Genomic DNA, 25,709 nt, shown 5'->3' with positions numbered 1-25,709 from the left:
GATGAAGAGGGTTTTCTTTACTCTCTTTCATTTCGCTTGTTTGATCTGCGTCTCACCTTGCTCTCTGGAGATGTCCGGCTTGTACCAGTACTTAGACGTGTCCTGGACAAACTTCACATTCATCTTAATGTCTGGATAACCATCTGAAAAAAAACACGACTATTGAGAACAAAAACCTTCTGCGAGTAAGAATCTCCTTTTGTCTTTAATCATCTCACCGTATATAGACTTGGAGACGTCCGGCAGCGTGTGTGTGCCGGACAGATTCGGCGTGCTGCCCCCGCTTGCGGGCGTAGGCGTCAGATTCTTGTTGTCCGTCCTCTCCGCGTCCCCGCTGGACATGTGCCTCTTCTCCGGCAGCTGCGGGGAGACGGGGAAGGCGGGCGTGGAGGGCGGTTGCGTGCTCCCCTGACGAGACGCGGCGCCCAGCTCGTCGGGTGTCCCGTGGCCGCTCGGTGCCACGCGTCGCCCCATCAGAGGGCTCGGAGGCACGCCGGCGGATGGTGTTTTCCGGCCGATCAGAGGGCTGGAGGGGACGCCGCCCGCAGCTGGAGGAGCGTGTCTGCCCAGCGAGGGGCTGGCTTGGCCCAGGCGTCTTTGGAGGGCGGGGCTCGGAGGCGTGTTGGTGGCCACGGTGCGGTGGAGGGTGTTGGGGCTGCCGGGGACAGTGTGGACGCCCATGATGTTGACCTGGGAGCCTTCAGGGGAGGCGGGTCTGTGAGGGTAGCAGGGGGCGGGGCTGTGCGGGGCGCTGTCGGAGGAACCCATCCTCCTTCTAGAGACAAAAACAGACATTATTACCTCATCCAGCGTCGTGTGCTTTGAAGGTGCCTCGACCTTCAAGGACGACTCACCCGTCAGCGCTGTGGATGGGGCTGCTGGAGGAGAGAGGAGCGTTGAACGGCTGCACTCTGGAGTCCCCGAAGTTGCGATTATCTGAGGAACACAGAGCAAAAAACACACACAGACAGTCAGTTAAACTTTGTGTAAACATGTTTGTTAGAGAACCAAATGGGATGCAGTCACCAGGCGTCGGAAACAAACACAAATAAAGTTAAAGTGACAGAAAATCTTTGGACGTTTTTGAGCGGGGATGCAGAACTGAAACGAAAGAAGGTGCAAAACGAAACATAAAGACGTGTGAGAAAAGAGGACAGGACGCTGACATCATGTGGCCGTCCCTTACCTTGATCTCCGTCATTAGATTCAGAGTCTGACAGCAGGAGAGGAAGAGGAGGACATGATGTGTGGAAGAGGAGAAGACAAGGAGGAGAGTGCAAAGCAGGAAGAGGAAGGTTAGCGTTTTGGGCAATGAGTGGAAGCAGCTTACTACCAGTTCTGAGCCACTAGAGGGCAGCAGACACTAACAAATACAGCCAGCTACAGCTGAAGCAAAATGTTCTTTATTGAAGCTGCTTCTGAGAAAGAGACTGCAGACAAATATACACGCGAGAACCTGCAGGTGTAAACTGACCTGATCCTCCCGGCTGGTGAGGTTTCAGTCCGAGTGCCGACAGAGGCGTCTTCGCCAAACCTGGAGGAGAGCGAGCTGCAGGGGGAGGAGAGAGAGAGAGAGAGAGAGAGGGATGTTAAAGGGAATAAAACACTTAGTGACAGTGAGATGAGAGTTGTGCACAGAAGCCATGCAGTGATGTAAAAGTGAGACACGCTCCTTTAGCATCAGTAGGATGCTACATGAGATGATGGATATACAGATCAGATGCATCGTTTACATTCTGGGTAGTAACTTTATTTAAAGGTTTACAAGCAGAAGCACAAATGTTGTCTTGTGTTCTATGCATAAAAAAATGTACAGGAAATAGTGACGTCTAAGTCCACATGTGGCCCTATCCTTTCAAAATAAAGTTCCAAAGCAAAATAGTTAGACAAATCTTTTCCTGCTCACATGTTCACATGGATTCATGTTTCATATGGAAATTTTCAAAATAAAAGCAAACTGTACTCTTACTCTTAAAGTAATAACCTTGAAGATTTTCATGTCTGTTAAGTCTCTATCTATCGCCGAAGGAGGTAACACACAGGTGATTGAGCCTGTGGCCCACTGATGAAAGCCTTTGCATTTGCAGTATTACAGACTGGGTGTCACAAGCGGCGCCCAGTTAGTGACGCGTTTTCCATCAGCCAGCAGTGGTTGGTCTGCCAGAGAGGGTAGGCGGAGCTAAGCGGCTGCTTTTCCGCTCTCTGCGAGTGTTGCGAGTAAACAGTAATCTACTATGGCTGAACAAACAAAGAAAAGATGGATGACTACAGATACAACTTCGACGCTCAGATGAAGGCAAACAGTTAAATTGAGTTACAACCGGAGCCAACCGTGGATATCTGGGAAGCGTGCTCCTGCAATTACCGCTTATCGCCACAGGTGCCACCAACGAGAACAAAACTGAGCTCTTCGAGATCAGCACCTTAAAATTTCTCGTATGCAGTCGAAGATGTTGGCAGACTAAACAGCGTTCTGCGACTTAAACAATGATTCGGTCCGGTTCAGACCAGATGAGTCAACAACACTGGATGACAAATGAGGATGGGGGTCGTTAATGTTTTCATGCTCGGTGGAAGAGACACAAGAAAGCTGTGCAGAAACTGAAGAGAGATTTCCAAAATAAGAGTTTTTATTTCTCTTATTGATGCGTCAGATGAATCTAAACTTTGGAAATGAGCTCTTGAGTTTCTTTAAACCCTCCACTTACAAAAGACTCCGGATCAAACAGCATGACGGGGATTCAGGACAGATGGGGAGGTAAAAGTGAAGGTTTGTGCCACAGAGCAGATTCTTACTGCAACAGCGGTGTGTTCACTGACTGCAGGAGAACAGGCAGGGCTGCTTTAAAGACCTGAGTGCGTACCTGAGATCTAATCGATACATGAAGGAGGTTTGGTGCTCGGGGAAGACGACACGTTGGTGCACACAGCGGTCATGCAACAGACTTTGCATCTTCTTTTAAATATCGTCGAAGCAAGACGTGTTTGTGTGTGTTATGCAGAAGATTGGCAGGTTGCAAAAAAAGAACAACTACGGAAGCCCGATGCTGACATTTAATGTGCTCTGTTTTCCTTTGATAACGAGTCGTTTTCTCGAGACAAATCAGTCGAGATCAAAGAGACTAAAACAACCCGAAATGGCGGGAAAACGGAGCAAATAAAATATATGGATGCATGTCCGCTTCCGTAGAAGACAAAACTATTAAAAATGCTATATTATTTTTGCAACAAATATCTTACTTTGTTCATGAATTGCAGGGTATGGCAGTAGGCTATAGTTTAACTACAAATCACAGTTTATACTTTGATATATTTCAAAATAAAATGCACATATATTGAAAAAGGAAGTTAAAGAAGGTAAAAAAGAAGAAACTTAAAGGTAAATAAATCAATGCAAAACCTCCCTCTTACGACGCTTTACATTCGTCCTCTTTTGTCTAAATTTGCCTTCCATGGAAAAACACGACACTGTTTCCCCCTCGTCACTCAGAGGCATGATTTGCACACACCTGCTCTGCGCCTTGTTTGCCGTCAAGTCATGCGACGCTTCGGTTTTGCCTGAAGCAAATTCAAACTGTTTGTTTGTGCAGCATCATTTCGGCTTTTAGTGTGTTTCAAAACTTGGGACCAGGACTCTCAGGTGAGGGGAATTAAAGGCTTTCCTGCAAATGGTGCACAAAAGGTCGTCGTCACTCGGTGCTGCAGTGCTTCCAAGTCGGGAATCTTATCTTTATCAGGTGAAGGTGAAGGATGTGATTTAAGCTTCAATAAGAGGTTTTATGTCGACTTTTTAATGTTTCTAGTGTAAAAAAGGAAATACATTCATGACTGAAGCACTGATGGTCACTGATTTCTTACAAGTTTCTGGTGACAGTGACAGTGAGGTCCCACCCTATGCAAATACACTGTGCAGAACAAACTGCAGCGTATACATCTTTTGAAGCCTCAGCCCGTCTTTGACTCGACACAGCGATGGATCAAATCTTCACCTGCCTCCTGCTCCTGCCGAGCCTGTTCGCAGCAGCCTGCAAGTACGTCCTCATCTACGAGTTACTGACCTGGCACGAAGCTCAGAATTACTGTCGGCAGTTTCAGACTGAGCTCGCTCCTGTCAGCACTAGTCACGACCTCAAGCTTCTTCAAGACCTCATCGGCTACAGGAGATACTGGCAACTCTGGATCGGGCTTGAGAGGAACGAGACTGACAGCGAGAAGTGGACGTGGTCCGGAGCCGGGGAGGTGAAGACGTTTTTCTGGGCAGACGGGCAGCCACAAGACCGACAGTCGGAGGACTACGGCCTGATGCATCGCGATAAGTGGCACGATGCAGGGCCAGACAATGAACTCTTCTTCTTCTGCTACAAAGTTTATGTCGTGAGGGAGAGGAAGACTTGGGTGGAAGCTGTGGATTACTGCAGGGCGCATCACAGCGACCTCGCCAGTGTCGCGTCTGAAGCGGAGATGACGCTCATTTGGAGGGAGTTGGAGAAAAACGAGACTACGGACAACGTCTGGATCGGTCTCCGATTCTTCCCTGGAAGCTGGCTGTGGACGGACGGACAGCAGACGGACTACGACGCCTGGGGGAAAGACGGCAAGCCCGCGTGTCTGAATGTGGAGATGGAGTGTGCAGCGCTGAAGATGAGGGAAGAGACGCAGAGTAGAAACAGTACAAACTCTACACTGGCGGCGAATTCTTCATGGACGCGGCGTCACGCAGGAAGTGAGGCAGTGCATGTTACTGATGTAAGCGATGCTCCTGCAGGGGTCAAAGAAAAGCGGTGGGAGGCTCACGATTGTGAGGAAAAGCTTTATTTCGTTTGCTACTGAGAGTTTAAAATGCTAATTATTCGTCAATTAGAAGTTGTTTGATGATATTTAAACTCAATAAATGAAAACTAGCTTAGTTTTGGTGTTTTGTGATGTATTTTATCATTTAGTTTTTACTGTACAACATCTTTAAAATGTAGAAAAATGTAATCAATAAAATGATATTTCTTCTGTACTTTTTTTTGCATTCTTTTTGGGATTTCAACTCATTTTTTACAGCGTAGGCGATTCTTTTTGGAATCATAATTTGTTGGACATTTCTTGAAACCAAAGAGAAATGAATCAATAAAATGATCTGAGAAAAAAAAAAATATCGGTGATCCACGGTTGTCGCAGGAGGGTAATAATTTGTGAAGTCTTTGAAAAGCTAAGCTAACGCTAGCAAGTTAGGAGCACAAGAGAGGCAGGATAAGCAATGACTTTCATATGTCGGCAGGGCAGGTTCATGTTGCCTACCTCATCTTTAATAAAAGGGAAAAAGAGGAATTTAGATCAGAGGTCAGTGTTTAGAGGATTTGAGAGCGCCCCCCGTCTGCAGGCAGAGTGAACCTACACATGTTGAAGTAAGGAGTCTGTGGCGACACGGGGAAGCTGGGGGTCGGGGGGGAAATCTCACCACCGCCTCTAAAGGTGGGACTGTTAGCAAACCGGTCTGCCTCGTCGTCCTCGAACGCCTCCCGGTAACTGTGCATGGGACCCTGGAAGACGAGAAAGAGAGGACAGGTTTGCACACAAAATTTCATCAACTCAAAGAGTCATTTGGTTTCGCAAAATAAAAAACGAACCTCTCTCGGTCTTCCTCCCGGGTTGAGGGCGAGATTTTGGGCGAAGTCCGGTGAATCCACCGTTGGTGTGCTGCTCTGGTACTGTCCCTCGCTTGTGGTCCGACGCCGACCCGTCTCCTGCGTCACTTCTGGGGTCATTCCTCTGGAGCGAACCCCTGAAACACCCAAAGATATTCTCTGTGTGACAGCTATATTTATTACATGTGCAACATGGGAATATTTAGCATGTTTTTGAGAAGATGTGGACACTCAAAAGTAAGCAGTTGACATAGATATAAAAAATGTTCTCTTAATTTGAATTTTAGGACATAAAAAACCCTGAAAAATCAACACAGTAACTTTTGTTCCCCTGCCCTGAAGAATCTCAGCTACTTTATATTTGTTTTCATATTAAACTTTGAAGGCCTTGACATAACCTAAATTCCCTTTTTAAAAGAGAGTAAGAAAGAGGTGGGTATAGCAGTGGAGTGAAGGGGATAAAAAGTGGTGGGAAAAGAGAAACAGCAGAAACTGGAAGTAATGAAAATTCATGAAGAAAGGAATCATAAAAAGTCTTAAAAGAATTAGAAAATGGTTTGGAAATAAAGCTTCTAAAAATGCAGAAAAACAATGAAACAAAGTCAGAAAATAAAAGCGAGGGAGAGTGGACAAACCGGAGAAGGAATAGGAGCGATGGCGGTCAGATTGTTGCGGTGACATGCTTTCACTGATGCCCCGGATACGAGCGTTGTACTCTGTTTCCCGGGGAGGGAGGTCAGGGGTGGTGGATGGAGGGCAGGAGGAGTTGGAGGAAGAAAAGGTGGAGGAGGGAGGTGAGAGATGTGCAGAGGGAGAAGCAATGGTGGAAGGGGTCCGTACAGCAGGGAGATGAGGAACAGAAAAGGACAAAGAAAAATCAGAAAGGAAATGGATCTAATGAAAGTGAAGAGAAAATGAAAAGATATGTCAAAATGGTCAGAGCCTAATTATGCTTCATAGCTGCAAGGTGAAATGATTTGATTCTATAGAGTTGAAGACTAAATGTAGACATTTACACCTTCCTTCCACTGGGGGGCGCCTGGGAGCCTCTTTATGGTTTGACAAAAAGGTAAATACGAATGCAGACAATGCATGGAAGCCAAAGGCTTTGAACGCTGGGCTATTCTTACTCTCATCCCAACTCCACTCTCACCAGCTCTGCTTTATTTCAGCTGCAGAGCTAATTTTATGACTGCAGGTCATTCCTCTGGTACGACCCCCCATGGTGATCTGTAACAGAAACTGCTGAAAGCTGCAGCGCTCATGTGCCGGCTGATGCTTTTGACTAAAGATGCTTCCAGCTGAAGTTAAAACTTTCCAACATGAACTCTGAAGACGGTCCTCTTTCCAATCCAGTAAGTTTTGTCAGCATTTATGATGCCCTTACCAGCGCAGGTCAATGGACAGATTCGTTTGAAAACTCAGCATTCCCATTCAATACAATTCAAACCTCAAATATGAGGAAAGACCAGAAACAGACTTAGGCAATTGCAGTCACACACCACTTTCCTCTCTCATCCATTCATTCAGTCACTTCAGACAACAATCTGAAGCCATACCGGCAATGCGATGTGCCACAAGGCCCTCCAAGTTTAGCGTTTCCTCCTCTGCATCTTGTTCTCTGGGCAAGGATGTAGAGGAGGTATCCTTGGGCTGAGGGGTGAGTGTTGGGAGAGGAGAGGAAGAGGCACTGTAGCCTGGATAAGGAGATGAACCCTGCAGGTCTGGGGAGTGGGAAACCCCACTACCTGGATATGAGTTCACAGGCTTCCCTGGCACCTGCTGGTTGAAATTAGAGGAGGGGTCGGTGGGGTAGTGGTGGGGTGCTTGGCGTGTTTGGAGGTAGGGCTCTGGGGTGTGGGTTGGGGTAGTGTTTTGGTGCTGGTAGCCTGCGTTGGATCTTTGGGGAGAATACATCGGGGACTCTGGAACGGGGCTCTGGTTAGGCAACGTGGAGACTCTCCCAGTTGTCCGCAAGGGCTGATGCAAGGAGTTGTTGACAGATCCGGAGTTGTTGTAACCGTGGATCGCAGAGTCTGCTTGGTAAGAGGGTCTTGCAAGGGTCTGGGAAAAGGGTACCTGGGTCGAATCAAGGTTGTTCTCCCCAGGAGGTGCACTGTGGGACTTGGACATGTGGGAGTTAATCGGGTCCAGGTCAAGCATAAGCATGTTGAGCGCCTCGATGGACTGCTCGATGTCCCGCTGTGAGGCTGACGTTGGAAAGTGGGGCAAGCTGTGGGTTGACTGAAGAGGAGGGCCAAATGGATCATCTGGGAGGCTATACTGGTGCCAGGTATTGAGACCTCTTTGAACAGCCTCCCTGCTACTGGTGCTCCTCTCTGGGGCCCTGGGCATCAGTTTAGGGTTGGTCTCAGGGCTGCCAGCTGGCGGATTCCCAAAAGACTGGGAACGATACATCCCTCCTCCATTCTGGTAGTTGTTGTATCCCCCCTGGGGCGATGCCGAGTCCGCAGACCTCTCTTGCATCGCTGTGGGAGTTCGTACTCCATGCACAGGCATCTCACTTAACTTATCCCCAAGCACACCTCTTTCTAGGTAAGGCCCGTCGTTCTGCCTGCTAGCTGGTGTCTGCGATTGGTAGTAGAGGTCAGCTGGTGTTGCCTGACCCTCTAAGGAAGAGAGTGTGCCTAAGCTGTCCACACTGTTGCCCTCTTGGCTATTGGGTAGTTCGTCGTCAAGAATGTCTGTCTCTCGTTCATCCGTCAAAGGGGCGCCAACTAGCCTGGTGTGCCCCCCGTTGACATGCACCTGCGCTGGTACGAGGTGTCGGACACCACCTCCAGGACTAGTTGACGTGGATAGGTAGGCTTGACGTTGATGAGTTGGTGCTTCAAGGCCGCTCAGAAGCTGGTCAAGCTCTCTTTTCTCCTGTGGGCTGAGCGTTGGGTGGGGTGCTGTTGGGTTGTTATGGTTCACAGCCCCCTGTAAAGGCTGGCTATGCTCATCTGTACGATCAGTCTTGATAGATGCGGTAGAGTTGCCAGAGTCGCTGCTCACAGAGAGGGTGTGGTCGACGGCAGGGAGGGAGGCGTGGCCTGTCACAGGAAGGGTATGTTCAGTGGTTTGGAGGGGATGGCTGGGATGCTGTAACGGGTGCTCTGTATTTGTTAAGGGGTTTTCATGGACTGGGAGACCGTTGATGGTGACGACTCCCTCCAGGGAGTCTTTCTTGCGGACCCGGGCATACAGGCTTCCATCAAGTGGGCCTTGGGTGTGACCAGCATCTGAAAGAGACATACAGGGCTTAAGTTATTGAAGTAGTTGCATGCTAATTCAGTCCCAACCACAAAAGTCAAAACACAAGTCTTTTTTTATTGCTGATGACTCAAATTAGTACCAAAACTACTTAAAGAGATTTGAATGATCTTGTCTTCATGCACAAAGTGGTTTCATTCATCAAGTCACATTAACACGGAACCGGATCGCCCACACAACCAGCCCAGTGACCCCCCTCTGCACCCGTCTTTTTTTGACACTGAAGTTCAGCTCGTAGCTCTGCCACCAGCAACACAGCCCATCCAGAGCTATTAATAGCCAATTTGCAGGACTAAAGCCCCTGTCACGTTGCGTCAGTGCAGGCCCACATGGTCTGACGTGAACCAGGGTGGGTCCTGGCCAACGCACAGAAACAGCTGGTCTGTTTGAGCCAAAGACAAGAGCGGCAACGCCAGTTTGGAAGCCCATGCTTGACTAGGAGAGGACAAGCTGTCTTTCTCAAGTTGGTATCTGGCTGCTGAATCATGTTGACAAGTCAGACTATTTGTTTTCATGTTGCACGATCAAAGTTTTCTCTAAGTTCTTTGACAGGAATGTAAATATAAATCGCATGGCCCTGTTTTATGATCTGGTTTTTGGTTTATTTAGTTTTTTGCAATTGGGGAAGACCAATGTTTCATCTAACTTAAACTGAGCCAAATTCTTTGGCCTGGCTGTGTAACTTATGAGAACTTCAAAACAGTTCGGAAACTTCCACAATAACACCGGCAGCCATGGAGTCCCTCAAATGCCACATTTTAAAGTCCAAAGTACAAAACTTTTAGATCGCAACAGTAATTACAAAACCATAGAATTAGGATGATTGTCATCAGTTTATGGTATGAAAACTTTTTGGTTTGTAGAAACTCCTTTAAAAAAATCTTGGACGCGCATATTCCAATTTGTTTTTAAAGTTCCTTTTTGGTAAATTTATGGTGAAACTGGTAAAAACATTGTGGAACATGAATACACAAACAGAAGTCAAGTAATACACCCAGCTTTAAAAGCCATTGTGTACTTCAATCATACCCCACAGCTCGACTTCCAACTTCATACCACCATCCACAAAATGCAACAATCACACGTGCAACAGCTCATTCTGTTGTAGCACTTTTGCTTACAAGAAAAAAAAGAATACACCAAAAGTGGCTTCCAGTATCCAGTATACATTTGCAAAGTGATACAAGACATATACACGACCGAGGTTGGCTCCAAATTGAGCGACCCCTGGGGACAGATGGTGAATCGCTCGGACCGCAGCTATTTCCAAACCCATGTCAACAACAACTCACAGGCACAGTAGCAACAAGGGTGGGAGGGTAGGCGAGGAAGTTGTAAACACAGTTTGTTCCTGTGGTTGTATTTAATTATGACATGATGATTTACATTATAGGAGTACATAAACAAGGTTTAACATTACATTTGGTAGTTGGGTTTCATTTGCTCTGAATTAAAATTTTAAGCCAAAATTCTCTTGTTTCTTTCTTGCAAGCAATTGTTTTAAATCCTGCAAATTTAATATTTTTATGTCACTGAAAGTGAATTCTTAATAATTAAACATCTATGTCATGCTATCAAACTTAATTGATAAATCCACCTTACCTGCACTGTAAACCAAACACCTGAGATCCTACTCCATTCTTCCCAAAACACTCAAAAATAAATGAAATATTTCCTCTTCTTCAGCCAATGAGCTTGAAATTAGAAATCCAAACGTTTCCCACAGTTCAATCTATACATCACGAGCCTTCAGCAGCCTCTGAGGGACTGAACTTTCTGTCTCTGGGCTTCCTCTCTCTCCCTCTCTGATTCATGTCCTCTCATCACCCAACATGTGCTCTGCTGGAGCGAGGCGAGGCAGGGCTGTACCACCGAAGCTGCCGAGAGGGGTGAGCTGGCACTCTGGGATGATCTCTGACTTGTTCCCGGCAACGGGGGAGGGACTCCACCACCACCACTACCACCACACTGCAGCTGCCTGGGAAGCGATGTTGTTTCAAACAAACTACAACTCCCACGCCATCTGACCGGCCCAGGACTAGAGTACCCATGCCTGGTGACATCATTAGAGGGGATCCCCTTACTCAGGATCACCCTCCTTTCCTGTAACTTCCTCAGATGTCGGTAATCTACAGTATTTTAACACATCTCAGAGACCTGTATTTTGCATTTTCCACCAGCTGAGCTCTCTCACTCTCTCCCTGACCTTTAACAGGACAGGGAATGCCCTTGTTCTCGCTCATAAAAGAGGATCTTTCAGAACCGTGTGGCAAAAACAACTCAACGTTTGCCATGGTGACACTTTTTCCAGCTGCTGGTTAACCCCCATCCTGAGGTTAAATCAGGGGAGCAGGCGTTATTCAACATGTTGTGGGTCGCAGAGATTCTGAAGATGTTGCTGCAGCATCAACTTATATTTGTGTAATCAGGAAACATTTGTTCCTGATTTTTAATCTAAAATATCCCCAATCTTTATGGGACACTGCTGCTTTGGGAATTGTATGCCAACAGGATAAAGTGTAGACAGAAACGTCACACAAGCTTCTGACTCACAGCTCAAGTATGTATATCTGGAGTGACTCTCACCTCCTTAAACACCTTCCTCGCTATTTTCTCCCACACTCCAACCGGGAAAGAAGGGGCCTGCGATTTGGTTCAATCCTCCGGACTTAGTAAAGCCCAGAAGTGCCAAACAACGTTGGGCATGACGAGAACGTGCTAAACAAGCGTCCCAAGGTCACAACCTCTACATTTAACCCACATGCGTGGCATGTGTGTAAGCCTGGAGACTCATGCGCTTGTATGCATCACCAGAGCTGCATATACACACATATTTTGTACATGACGGCAGCAGAGGTGCTCGGGGTTGAACGAGTTCTTCTTTAAACTCAGATGACCGAAGGATGAGACACTTGTCTGGAAAAATGTAGCCTGAGGAAGGCACAGAATCTCTAGGGGAGACGGTGTTTCTGTTCTGTGCTGGATGTCAGAGCTTCCTTGAGAACATACAATCATCAGCAAAACGCTGCAATACTGCGGTATTATACGCCCATTATGGTATAATGGTGTAATGGTGTAATTGCTGCCAGGAAGGAGGAAATTGGTCCAACAAGTTATGGCTTTTAGAAATGATCAGCAGCCAATTAAGTTTGCATAATGAACAATCTAAAACATGCAAAACCACAGTAATGAACCAGGAACACAATAATACGTATCCTTGATTGACTTTGCATTGAAACATGAACGCAGCACACATTTCCAGGTATGATCCAAGTATGACAACACACTAAAAATACTCTACGTCGCCTGCTGTACAGTAGAACCAATGTGAGCTTCAGATCTGCCAGCTATTATATCCAGCGAATTCTCAGTGGCACCAACAAGCAGCTCTACATCCAGATAGAACAAATAGCTTTCTTCTATACTTGTCAATAAATAGCTGCAGCAGACCTTAAATTAGTTCAGTTGAGTCACCAAGGCTTGGCTAACATGACGACTTTCTCGTGCAGTAAATGAGTGTACCATGCCATTCTTTGTGCCACAAAGGACAAAGCCAGTTTTACCACTACTCATTTAAGTGTCTATAAAATGTTTTTGTTGTATTTATATTAATATTTGAACATTAAGTCCAGAGAAAACAAACTTTTCTGACTTTAAAATGATCTTTTTAGCTGCAGTTGTAACAAAATGTAGCACTGTATTTAACACTCCGCAATGTCAACCTCTCTCTCTTACACAACACACCTGTCCGTTCTCTATATTCCCTCATGTGACAGGTGCTCTCCTCTCTTGTGAAAGTGCCAAAAGCATTGCTCATAATGTGCTGCGCACACAAAAACCAACAGACGAGCACACACACGCAGCACCTGCCTCTTGGCTGTAGTCTCTTAAGTGTTCGCTTGAGTGTCTCATTGCCACATTGCAGGCTTGGAGGCCATTAAAAAGCCATTTAAACACCTGTGGCCAATGGTTTGTTAAAAATAGACAATGTGTTACCACCATTGTTATTGCTGTATCAAATGCGCCAGCTGGAAAGTGGATTATATACGTAGTTAGTGCATTGGAGATCAACAAACACGCTGATTGAGGCGGCACATTTGTCAACACGCCTATAAAGAAGTGAGAACATGTTGGACACAGTTGCAGAATGTGTATTACGCATACATGCTTCCTAGATTACTCCCTAAGTTTTTATAGCTGTGTTAGTTAAGGGCAGAATTTGGGAATACAGAAGAAGGACAAGCAACATTAACCCAATGTGTGAGGAACATGAATTTCTTAAAACCAATCAAATCGTTTTTAAGATCCTCATTGCACAGGTTTAACCATCTCTATTTACTTACTTATTTATTCCACCTTATTTAGCTCTGGTTAGCATACTTCCCGCCTCATTAAATTAAATTTTAATACCAAACATGGACGTGTCCAATGAAATACACCATTCAAAAGAACTCATGTGTATTGTCTCAGAATCTGTAAAGGGGTTCCCCAGGGCGGCGTTCTTGGACCACTTCTAATTTCCCTATATCTTAATATTGTTTCCCCTGTAATACATTTTAATACAACTTTATACAGTTCACAGCAATTTGTATATGATACTGACTTCTTATTATTTAACTGGTATCATTAGGGGTAAAAAAGAGATTGATTTATTTGAATCAATAGAAAAGGAAGGAGGAAGTTTCAAAGGAAGTTCTGGTGGAATTTTTCTTTGGAATTACTTATAGGCTGCTGCAGATCTTTCCAGGGCGGGTGTAAACTCAACGATGGGCTCGACAACCTTATAGGGGACACGATGACCTTATAAAAAGATCAAACCCGTTTTCACAACATGCAGACACACATAAATATAGAAACACACCTAGTGTTTACACGCATAATTAAACAGTCCCATGGTTGGTCTCCCACCCACTTCAGAGAGAGAGCCCAATGAACCCAAGTTTTATGGATATGGTGTATGATTTCATATATTTCTTAAATGCATATGCACGCATACAGACATCTACAGTAAGACTTATTTAGAGCGAGAGAGCTGACCTGTGCAAAGGTCTTTGGGAGTTGGCGAAGGTCTTTAGCTGAGAAGGAAACTGGGTGTGGATGCGTGAGAGCAGTTAAACTAGGTTGGAAAAATGAAGCACCTCCTTGAAAGTGGGCCATGACGACAAAGATGAAAGGAACCATTTTTTGTTCAAAGCTCCTTGAAGACTGATGAAAAGTTTTACCATTAGTAGCTCCTGAAAACAGCTTAAGGATGGATATTGTTTCCACTGTCAGTAAAGTAACTTTGTCTCGACGCTTTGATCTTAAGACCTCAACTGCCCCCCTCCATCACACTGCACAACATTTTTGAGTCAGTTGGTGACTCTCTCATGTGCAATTATACACACCGACATGCAGTGGCAGGCTCGCGGCTGTCAGCGAGCTGCCGGGGATCTCGCAGCAGGATGTGACATTCACCTTCACAGCTTCCATATCCGTGACGACTGGCAGTCTGCATGCCAGCAGTGGCTGACTGGGTTTGACTGACAACTGAATGACTTGTCTTAAAGACCTTTATGGATGTCATGGGGAGACACTGCAAAAATAACCTCTTTGAGCGCTTGCTTTTTGGGGCAATACTCTTTTTGGAGCGTAGAGATCTGCATTTTAGTATTCCAAGATGAGTTGCTTGTAAACTTCAAGTTAAGGCCGCAAGTGGTCCATTGCGGTAGGACATTTTGCAGCACATCATGAGTGACTTTGTGACAGTCCATCAGCGAGAAAGGTGTCATGGTTGGTGTATCAATGACTGGCACAAGGAAAACTGTCGCGGTTTTATATTTGCCATGTCTGCCTCTCAGTCCATCCATCACCCAGTGTCCAGCTGTCACAGTTTGAGGTAACGTGACGTGGCCGTATCAGTGTCGGGCTTCATGATTCATTTCAGGGTGATGTCATCCATCTGCCCGTCTGTCATCTGCGAGTGACTGTCATAAAAAGCTGTCTGTCTGTATATCGGACTGACAACCAGCTACACTCCACGCCTGATTCGTGTCGAGCCGGGAGGAAATGCTAGATCAAGAGATTTTCGGCTCATTCAAACCAACATTTCCTGGTTAAGGGAAGTTGGAATTACTGAGTAGCTACGTAGAAGCTAATGTCATGTAATATTCTAGTAATAAACTTGTGCTCAAAATGTCAGATTTGCAGATACTTTCTTTCACTTTAAAAAGGTTAAAGGCGCTATTTAAAGCCTTTGGCCACTGGTAGCGCTACCTGTGTAGCAATGTTTTTAGCATTGGGTCCTTGTTTTGTTTGTAGCGCTTGAGGATTCAGGCTAGAGGTCTTCACGGGTCTACCAAAACCGGGACCGGGACCCGGACAGGTTCGGGTCCACGTATTACGTGGTCAAATGGGTCTGGGTCAGGACATCCTCGGTTCCAGGTCACATTATGTGTAATACCCGAATAGATCCGGGAAGACCTGGCCGGGGTCGGGTCCGACATAACTCCCTTCGGGCCCCAGCTTTCAAAGAAAAGATGGGTCCTGGTCTGGCATTTCTTGGTTCTTCACGGGTCCGGGTCCCAACTTTCAAATAATAGATGGGTTCCGGATCACACAATAACGGGTCTGTTAGGGTTCTGGCACGAAATTTTGGACCCGTGAAGACCTCTAATTCAGGCTGCACAATACTTGTGTCTTCTGCCATTTTTACGCCAATCCACCAATCGACAGTTGAATGGCGGTAAGGTGCATAAAAATATAGCAATATGCTAATAAATGCTGCAAGCTAGCACCATCATTGCAAGTTTAGCCATGTCTAAGCAATCAGCTTTGCAAGTGTTTCTATGAGGAGTGAAATAAATTCAACCTTTTACGATACAGAACATTTGTGTTGCCAAAGAGTGCCTTCAAACTCAACCGTCGTGCCTTCTTCCCTCCCTAAAAGGCAAATACAAATTGGTGCATTTTAAAAAGCACTCTCTTTTCCATTGGAACAAAATAAAATGTGTGCCAAAGTCACTTCAGTCCAAAGTTATTCGCTGGATACCACTTGGAACCCATGGGGGTCAAGTTGGCGTCTTTGCTTCTACACAAGCCCAAAATGATACGATCGGTATGTCATAACGTCGCCTCAGACACATAAAGAGGACCAACTGGATCATGTGAGGGCCTGCATGTCTGCCTCTGCACGTCTGGCTGTCTCCGGGTTGCTTTCTGTGCATCTGTCCGTCAATCTGTCTTGCACTCACGGGGATCAGCGGCTGAGTGCATCTGCCTGCTGTCTACCTAGATGTCGCTCTGTCTCTTTGAGTGCTTTTGGGTGCCGAGAGACTTTTAGCCAAGAGTTACAGGAACAATTAAAGATACAAAATTCCCAATAAGAAAAAGGCAAGGGTGACGGACACATGGAGACATCTACACAGACAGCAGGAGAAAGGAGGCATTAAGGGACGAGGGGCTGCCGGGGCTGGGATTTCACCGTGCTGTCAGCGAGGGGTCTAACTAGAAGCATTATGGGCTCATGCAAGACGCACACAGGATGCTTTTAAAATACCTGACGCTCGCCTAAGACATGCTTCAGAAAACTGACTTTTGTGCACCATTTTTAATGCGGAAGGGGCTAAGTTTTTGGACTATAAAAATATGCAAAATATATAAATATCAACAAACAAGCAAACAAAAAGTTGCAGCTTTTCAAACACTGTCTCCAGGGTAGCTTGCAACACAAATCCCTCTTGCAATGAATCCCAGCGCAGCCAATGCTCCCTAATAGTTTTGGTGTACCCAAATTGCAGCCCGCTCATAAAATGTTCCCCGCACAAATTGCTCGCTCCATGACTCATTTCGTACCGTATAGGTGCCAAACACACAGGATGCAACGACGTTGACATGGAAACACAACAAACAGACAAACAGACTCTCGCGTGTGTGGACTGCAATGAAGCAAAAGTTGTGTTCCTGTCGTTGGAGGAAGTTTAAGAAGGAAAAACCGACTTGCTTACAGGAAAAATAACACAAATGTTGCCGTTTTTGATGCCTTATTTGTTTAAATTCTCTTCTAATTTGTTGTACAGCTCTACTCACCAACCAATCTGTTCAGCTGACCTCCGTCTCCCCTCGATTTAACCTCCTTTCTCCTTCATTCAAGCTTCATAAATACACGAAAAATAACTTGGCAAATCTTCCCAAAAGTCTGGTCTATCTGCCTCCCTGTGCCTGTCTCACTATCTCTGCCTCTCTGTCTGTCTCCGTCCAGCTATTCCAGACATGTTTCAGGGCTCGGCCCCAGCCAAATATGGGAGGAGGGCGGTAAACAAGGAAGACAGCCTGTGCGGTCACTGGGCCCTCTGCCCTACTGTACTCACACAGAAGCACTGGAACACACACACACACTATATCCCTGTGGCAAGACGCTACATGGTCATTATTCATCTTCTTTTACAGAAGTTAAGGGGTCATTATGTTTCTCGAACATGGGCTGCATCCACGAAAAAGTTCAAGTTAATATAAGTGCTGACAATTAGAGTACTAGTATTATGTGAGTAACCTTTGTAAATCTGTTTAAAACAGTGTCACGTTTTCATACATCAGCGCACCCATCTGCCTAATCACCACATGACTTGAGACTACGGTGGAAATGCGAACAACAACGAGCTAAAAGAACCTTTTAGCTACTTGAAAATTGACTCCTGGGACTACAAGATCTGGGTACTTGAGTAAAGTAAAGTAATAATCTCAAAGATTTTCATGTGGCGCCCAGTAAGTGACGCGTTTTCCATCAGCCAGCAGTGGTTGGTCTGCCAGAGAGGGTAGGCGGAGCTAAGCGGCTGCTTTTCCGGTCTCTGCAAGTGTTGTGAGTAAACAGTAATCTACTATGGCTGAACAAACAAAGATGGATGACTACAGATACAACTTCAAAAAGAAGAGAAAATCCAGAGAAAGAGAAACTAATTTGACGCTCAGATGTGGGAAGTGTGCTCCCGCAATTACCGTTTATCGCCACAGGTGTCGCCAAAGAAAACGAAACTGAGATCTTCGAGATTACAACTTTAAAACGGCCACAAACAAAAAGGCAATTCTCATGTCATGGCCAGTAACATTTTTCCCCGCTAACATCCCTCAAAACTTGACATAAATCTATAATGCTACACTGTGATTAACCCTGCATTAAGTGGAGTGAGTTTATGACTCCCTGAAGCAGTAACAACAAGAAAATGTTGGCACACAACTTGCCGAGTTGCCAAAAAAATGGCGGCCCAGATTAAATGCTGACTTGATGCTTGATTTAGATATTAAAATACATCTTTTGGTTCATTTGGAATTGGTATATGGCATTGAGTTGTAACCGTAACTAACTGTCCACGTTGGGTGACCTAGACTAGTTCAGAGCAAAAAAAATGGAACATATCTCTCTGGGGGCGTCCATATTGTTCCCACATTACGATGTAAAAGTCAGACTGTTTCCCAACTTGAGAATATTTTCCGTTTCGAAATTCAGACTTTTAATGCCACACGAGTAACTTTCAGACAACAGATTTGCTCATAACACTGCAGTTGTTGCTCTTTGGCTGCCCGGTGGCCCCGAACGGTGGCCTTCCGGCTGCTTTGACCTCCGGGGTCGACAGCTGCCACCGCGCCGCAAGGGCTATTAGTGGAGCAAAGGCAAGCCGACAAACACAAGGTGCACACACACGCTCCCGCACGCTTTTACATACCACATAAAAAAAAGCTGCAAAAGACACATACAGACATAAAAACATTTACAGGCACAAACAGATGCTTCTGCACTTTCATAAAACGCAAAAATACAACAGCTGGAACAACACTTTTACACGCCGCCTCTTCTCTCCTCACGTTCCCAATGCATTAGTATGAAATGCACACAACCACTAAGCTTCCTAATCCTGCGGACCCGTTTAAAGACACCCATCTCTCGTTGGGTCCTCTCGATGGACCGCCAAGGCTGCCGGATTTAAAAATGGCGTCCGGATGGGATAGCCGAGGCTCACCCAGACATCAACGCCTGACGCTGAAGCATTCGGTTAACACCCGGAAAATAAACAACGCTGGAATCTTGGAATGATACGTGATGACTGATTAAAGCAGCATGTAAAAATAGCATTTGGCTCCTTCAAAATAAAAGCATGACCTTCTTCCTCCGTCTGCTCACATCCTCATAAAAACAGACGCCGTGTTCTGATTCTCACGTCCAAGTTTAAGAGCGAAATCTGCAATTACACAAATGGATAAACTGGCCGAGAGCTTTTTTTTCTTTCTGCTGAGTGCTGAGAACGCCGCCGCCCATTCAATTAGGATCAAACTTGCAATCCTGGCGATTTCCCGCTGACCTTCCTGCAACACAGCAATTACCGCAACGGTCCTCTGGGGATGTTCATAAAAATGAAATGGGTCTGTGCGAAGCCGTAAAAAAGACGAGGAGGAAAAAAAAAAACATCCCATATATAAAAGTGGATGTTACAATGGCTGCCAAGGCCTGACTCAGCTGAGGGGGAGCGCATCCTTCTGTTTGTGCAAGGCTCTCAGATTAGCAGCGGTGATTATGATGTCATCATCACTGAGAGGGGAGAAGGACTCTTAGACAGGGTGTTTAATGGTGTAATCAAAGTGTGATGTTTATTAACTGTTTAAATAACACAAGGAGAAATTGACTTAATAATGAATCACAAGACAAAGAAGGTCAGAGTGGGGACGGAAAGAAATGCTGAACTGTGCCTTCACTGCATCAGTTAGAGGAAGGTGAAAGTAAAGTTACCTGAGGTCATGTGTTTGTTTCTTATATTTGATCATTTCCTGTTTTATTCTGAAACTTAAGCCGGAGATGTTCTCGCTTTTTAACCTTGCGTTTGAGTTCACACACTTGTCTCTGTACTACGCGTGTTACCGGAGGAAACCTCTCGAGGGCGCTGCAGGGAGCTCAGGCAGCATGCAACTACCGTCTGCGCGGGACGTCAACAACATTTTCCTCCGTGCACGGCTCGTAACGCTGCCGGATTTGTTTCCATTTAGTTTTGCAGGTTTCCATGACAACTTCTAAAATGAAATGTATCTGTTACCAGCTGTTTTGACAGGCGCGTTTGTCGCTTTGATGTGGATACTGTGGACTTTGTCAACTTCCTGCCATTGTTGTCCGTGCTGCTGTGTCGGCCCTGTCACACCCCCTCTGCCTCGACACTGCCCCTACTGCTCACGTGCGTACTGCATCTCACGTAGCGTTTATTTTTGAGGACGTGCACGGCCGACGCTCTAAACAGACGCAGGATGCTCAGATCTGATTTTTTTCTTTGGCTGTTCACATTAGGTTTAAAATGTGGCCAATATCAGATTGTGAGCTGGTCACAGTCCTGAACTGGCGACAAAAGAACGATAACAAAGACCACGTCGTACGTAAGCAAACACGTGTGCCGTGGAAGCGAGCGTTTACAGTTTCATGTATGAACTGATGTGTCGTGGAAGCCAGCGAATTCGCCAGCAGATGATAACGAGGATGAGGAGAAAGAGAGACAAATTTTTTATTGTGGATTTTAGCGGAGCGATGGCGGCTACTTCAGAACAGAGGTGTGTGTGGATGCAGAGTCGGAGTGGTTGGATTTGGGCCACACTTGCCTGCAGTCTGAACGCAGCCTTAGATTCCCGCCCTAATTGGCCTCACCTGTGTCTCGTTATCCCCTGATTCTCTTTGTATGTACACCCTGTGTGTCTTCACCTTTGTTGCCAGTTTGTTGTGTTCCTTCAAACCTTTTCTGACTCTGCCGTTATGCCTTCCTCTTTGGACTTATTCCCCTTCTGATTACCTGTGAACTAAACTTGTACAGGACATGAAACTCTGCCTGTTTCCTGTTTTTACCTCACTCTGCTCTGTGCGAGTCGTGCATCAGCTCTTATTGCGTTGGCTGCGTCAGAAAGACGTCACTCCAACTGCTGCGTAATTGCCTGAAGTCATTAAAAAAAGCAATTATTCTAAATGCTGTATGACAATGTACTGCTGCCGCTTTAAGACGACTGATAACTGATGATAATCTATGTTTGGCCAGTCAGCTAAAGTTCATAACTATAATATATTTCTTATCAGAATTAAATGCATCACATAAGCAAAATGTATTTATATTTAATTTCTCACACAATATGTTGACGTGTGAGTAGGTAGGAGGGGGTACATGACACAGGGAGGTGGGTATTGGGCACTCGTGGGACTCTGGGTTGGAGGTTTCGGGTTACAACCCCCCTGTAGAGGGGGCGGCCAGTCGCAGGGCGACTGACGCCCCCCTATTTCTGCAGCGGCTATTTAAAGGCCTAATTGACAGGCAGGGGGAGGAGGGTGCAGGGGGGAAGCTCAGAGATGTCGGGTTTAAAGGAGGAAAGATGGATGTAAAGTAGAAGCATGACGGACAGAGAATGAGAGAAGAGTTTGTGCTGTTGAAACTTTGGATTAGTATCTGAATCAGGGGAAACTGAAGTTACGTCTCTGTGTTATTCTTCAGGATAAAATCAAAACACCACAGCAGCAATAACAGAAGCGAGTCTATATTAGTATCCGTGGACGAGCGCAGACAACCCATCCGTCAAACTGCGCGTGTTTACCCGGACATACCGTGCTCGCCGTCCACAGCGTCCTCAGAGCGGTGTTCGAAGTTCTCGTACGAGTCCCAGCGGATCAGGTGGTCCTGGGTGTTGTAGTCCACGGACACGCTCGGCCCGTTCTCGAGGTGGCTCAGACCTGAAGAGCAAACAGCATGATGCTTAACTGAGTCCTACACATACGTAGATGTAGTCTCCATTGTTGCGTTGGTTACCTTTGATTTTTTCCGGTCCATACGAGAAAACAAACTCCACCTTTCCGTACTCCGGGAACCGCTCGTCTGTAGGGACACACAGTATGACAGCAATGATTTAATTGAGTTAAATAACGTATGTGCATGAATAAAAACACAATAAGTGGGTGAAATATGACATGTTTAAACCTGCATGTTGTGTATTAGTGAAACAAATTACAAGAAACACCGACAACAGATCAGACGTCAAGAATTGAGCGAATTTAGGGCCTAAAAGTTTCTGTTCTTGTAAGTGTAAGCAGAGCTGCTTTCACCAGCAGAGGTTGCTATAGAAACACGAGAGGTAGTGTCCTCCTGCAGCACTGCACAACAGCTTTATCACACTGTAAACCAAAGAACCCCGTAGTTTAAAACTACTGTTGAAACAACTGAATACATTTATGATTTAATACTTCTTTATCCGATGCAGGCCGTTTCAACACTCACTTAAAGGGACGTGTGCAGGACAAGCAAACCACGATATTTTCCCTGACTTACAAACACATTTTCTTTGATACAAAGTCAACCACATAAAACACACACACACACACTTACTGTTAGCGCACCCACCCAGAGAGCCGTTACCTTTGAAGGTCTCATCCAGCTCGTTCTTCCCGAAAACCACCCCGAGGTCGTGGATGGCGCACGTGTGGAACTGCACCCGGAACACCACGTCTCTGGTCGGGTTCCTGAAGCGCTTGTGGTAACACTTCAGCTACGGGAGAAGAAGATAGAGAGAGTCGGGTTGTGAGACATCAATGCATTTTGTTATTTAATGGCGTGTTGAAGCTTTTACTTTGGAATTCATGCTTTTCAAAATAAAATAACAAGCAGTAAAAAGATTTTTTGTCAGAAAGAAAAAAGAGAAATGGACAAAATTTGTTGTTTTAAGGTTTAAAAAGAGTAGAATCAAATGTTACCAAGATGTCTCCCTTCAGAAGCAGCCCGGGTTCAATCGTGATGCAGATGCTCGTGTTGCTGTCTCCTTGCACATTGCTGTAAAAAACCCCACACACATCAATAATAATGTCCTTAGCTCAGCTTTATTCAAACACACACAAACAAGTAATAAAAGTGTCCTACTATATTCCTGACGTATAGACGGGTTGCATCGCCTGGTAGATCTTCAGGAAAGGACGGCAGCCTGGGAGGCAAAACGAGCAACATTCAAAGACTTGCAAACCCAAGCAGCTCTGTTTGTATTTGGCAGAGGGAGACACTCACCCCCTTTGGCCTCAAAGTTCGGGATGCCGTGCATGATGACGTGATGCAGGAACAAGGGCTTGTTGTTGATTTTGATGTGTCCGGAGAGGAGGCCGTTGAAGTAGCGCACATACCTGCAGACGAAGGAAGGTAAGCAGTATGAGTCACAAGTCGTAGTAGTAGTTTCATAAATCTATCTTCCTACATTTTATATAATCTCTTCACCTTAAACTACCAAAATAAAAGCCTTAAAAATACAAGAAAAAGGCAAAATGACCTGCCAATAACCTGCAATTTTTGCTGTTAAGTTTATTACCAAACTGTTGGAGTGTTTCCCCTCTTGGAGCAGCTAAAGCTATGCCCATGTTGGTCATTAAAATGTGGCTTTTATCCCACTGACTCATTTATGGCTAGACATTTAAGGTCACTACGCCTAAAAGAGTGTGGTAACTTTCTGCCCATAACAATTCTGTACAAGCGTGTATTTCTGCATTACCAGTTGTTAAAGAAATCTTCCTTTTGGAGAGCATTTGAAAGTTCTGACACTACGGTACATGATGGATTACAGGATCACCAAAATAATTAGGAACGATTAATATCACGGTGGTTCACTTCACCGCCAAAATAAAATCCCTTCATCCACGGCGGGGAAATGTCAGGGCGAATTGGTGTGTACACAGGCCAGTTGGGGGTCTGTCGAGTTAGTGTGGTCTGGTTGTTAATGATGATAATGATGATGGTACCAAACACGACCTTGACCGTGGGGGTCGCAGCACGCAGACAACCCCCCCCTCATGCTCTGCTGTCAGTGGCCAGATGGTTTGGACTCTTTTTAATTCAATTAGACCGAGCTGAGACGTGCTGCGAGCTTGTTACAGTACGTGTGTGATGTGAAACTTAATCGTGTTCTGACTTTTATCCTGGATATATTAAAGGTCGTATTAAGGTATTATGCCATTTCTTCCATTTGCATACTGAATGCGAAGCTGGCCCATGCCTCTTACATCAACTAAACTCTGCTGGCTGACAAACTGTTCCTGGTGTAGCATTGTTCCCGAAGTGGTGTAGCCAAATGCTAATTTGAGGGATTGTGTTCCCTTCCAAATATGGCCCAAATTTCCAAACCAAAAGTCGTAAAATTGCAACACCACTTTGGTTACTACATTGCACATCAACACCATGAACGCCAATAAGTTCTGGTAAGTTTCCATCATCCTCCTGCAGGTTTTATTCCACCACCACCACCACCACCATCTAGACCCAACCGACACATCCATTGGCTTTGGATTTGGCCTGGGTTGGAGGGCTTCAACTGGGCATAGTGGGCTCTTAAGTGGGTTAATTTTGGGGGGCAAATGGGAATACCAATTAATCAGCAGTTGGTTTTCCAAGTGGGTTGAATTCTACCAATGCAAGCCTTGGAAACCCACTGAAGATGCCTTAGATTGACGGAGCGTAGTCGCCAAAGAGTTTCTAGAAATATATTGTTAAACACTAATAACCCATTTTAACAACTTCCATTGATTCAAATGGCAACCTTTCCATCCAATAAAAGACATTTTGATGCCACACTTGGTGGAAACCATCCAGCAAGGCACCCTTGCAGAAATCCCCATTGGCAAAATGTCAAGGCCCAGGGGTGAATGGGGCTAGATATTTGGTCCTAACGTGAACCTAGAGTGCCTAGAGCAAGATAACAGAGTCTCATATAAAGCTACAATCTCTAATGTTCCTCCTGTTTTGTGCTATAACTACATTCAAGATATTTCCAGCTGAATCTTACAAACAAAAGGCAGACTATCCTCCCAGCAAGGGCTCAGCTTGTGTCTCATAGCAGTCCAACACTTCACACCAACATGCTAATCGTTTAATGACACTTAAATGCTGCATCTAACACCTCTAATCCAAACTTTTACAAGCTTTAATAGCCGCAGCAGCAGATTGAGCTCATCTCCTACTCTTAATGTTAATGTCACACATTCCAGACCATAATACTGGCAGACTCCAGGGGCAGAGATAATTATATCCCAAGCAGGAAATAGCAGCGGGGCAAGAGGGCAAGCCTATAGACCTGTTAGAGAGGGGCTTGCTGTCTAATTCACCGGCTAAAATGAAGTGTTAAGTCCCTCGCCGCTTCCTTTTGTTTCTTCGTTTATTCCCTGTAACCTTTAAGCTGCTCATCCTGTCCGAGAAGCAGGTGAGGAAAAGAGATGGTGAGGGGTCAAGCCTTTAAGCAGCTGACTCTCTAATAATGCAAAGAGAGCTAATAATATGGTAGAAAGAAGGATACTCCTCCAAGAGAGAGCTGCAAGAATATTTGAAATGCCTTTCAACCCTCTCTTGATTGGTTTTTCCCATTCTGGTTTGGAATTTACTCCGCTCTGTTGCTCTCTATTTGTGGAAAGGACATTTTCTAAAAACAAATAGGACAAAAAGTGGAGAGGAATTGGAGGAAAATACGCTCTGATATGCTAAGAAGACAGGAATGAACTGCCACCAAGCCCCACAGCCTCCCCAGAGATACCAGTGGAATCCCTCAGACAGACAAGATAGATAGCTTCTCTCCGTGCCATGACATTCACTCACAATTATCCCAATTAAAACTAAATTGGAGATAATCAGGAGGAAAAATGTAAAGAATTTCCTCTGTAGAGTCGCTCTCAAAACCAAAAAGTGGGGATGGAGTTATGCCATAACACTGATCAATCCGTTTCCCTTGTTATTCTGTTCTCAGATTGACCATTAGCTAAACTCTCTGGATTGTGCAATCACATGTTAGCAAGAT

General features: G+C 45.4%; 1 protein-coding gene across 1 annotated transcript in view; it reads right to left on the bottom strand.

Annotated features, from left to right (window-relative positions):
* tns1a (tensin 1a) overlaps positions 1–25,709 on the bottom strand; it is a 54,310-nt gene that overhangs the window by 6,896 nt on the left and 21,705 nt on the right. Inside the window, exons 11-25 of the mRNA XM_069675674.1 lie at positions 22,946–23,058; positions 22,805–22,865; positions 22,642–22,717; positions 22,307–22,436; positions 21,704–21,769; positions 21,502–21,627; positions 7,193–8,878; positions 6,269–6,349; positions 5,616–5,770; positions 5,384–5,528; positions 1,475–1,549; positions 1,187–1,213; positions 855–936; positions 219–775; positions 57–143 (exon numbers count right to left, since the gene is read on the bottom strand). Coding sequence (XP_069531775.1) covers positions 57–143; positions 219–775; positions 855–936; positions 1,187–1,213; positions 1,475–1,549; positions 5,384–5,528; positions 5,616–5,770; positions 6,269–6,349; positions 7,193–8,878; positions 21,502–21,627; positions 21,704–21,769; positions 22,307–22,436; positions 22,642–22,717; positions 22,805–22,865; positions 22,946–23,058 — 3,467 coding nt within the window. The remainder of the gene's footprint in view (positions 1–56; positions 144–218; positions 776–854; positions 937–1,186; positions 1,214–1,474; positions 1,550–5,383; positions 5,529–5,615; positions 5,771–6,268; positions 6,350–7,192; positions 8,879–21,501; positions 21,628–21,703; positions 21,770–22,306; positions 22,437–22,641; positions 22,718–22,804; positions 22,866–22,945; positions 23,059–25,709) is intronic.

This window comes from Semicossyphus pulcher, unplaced genomic scaffold, assembly GCF_022749685.1.
Source record: "Semicossyphus pulcher isolate SPU_LCO1_2020_fin unplaced genomic scaffold, fSemPul1.0.p SCAF_24, whole genome shotgun sequence".
Taxonomy (NCBI): Eukaryota; Metazoa; Chordata; class Actinopteri; order Labriformes; family Labridae; genus Semicossyphus; species Semicossyphus pulcher.
The sequence above is the reverse complement of the archived record's forward strand: the minus strand, read 5'-3'. Positions and strand labels throughout refer to the sequence as shown.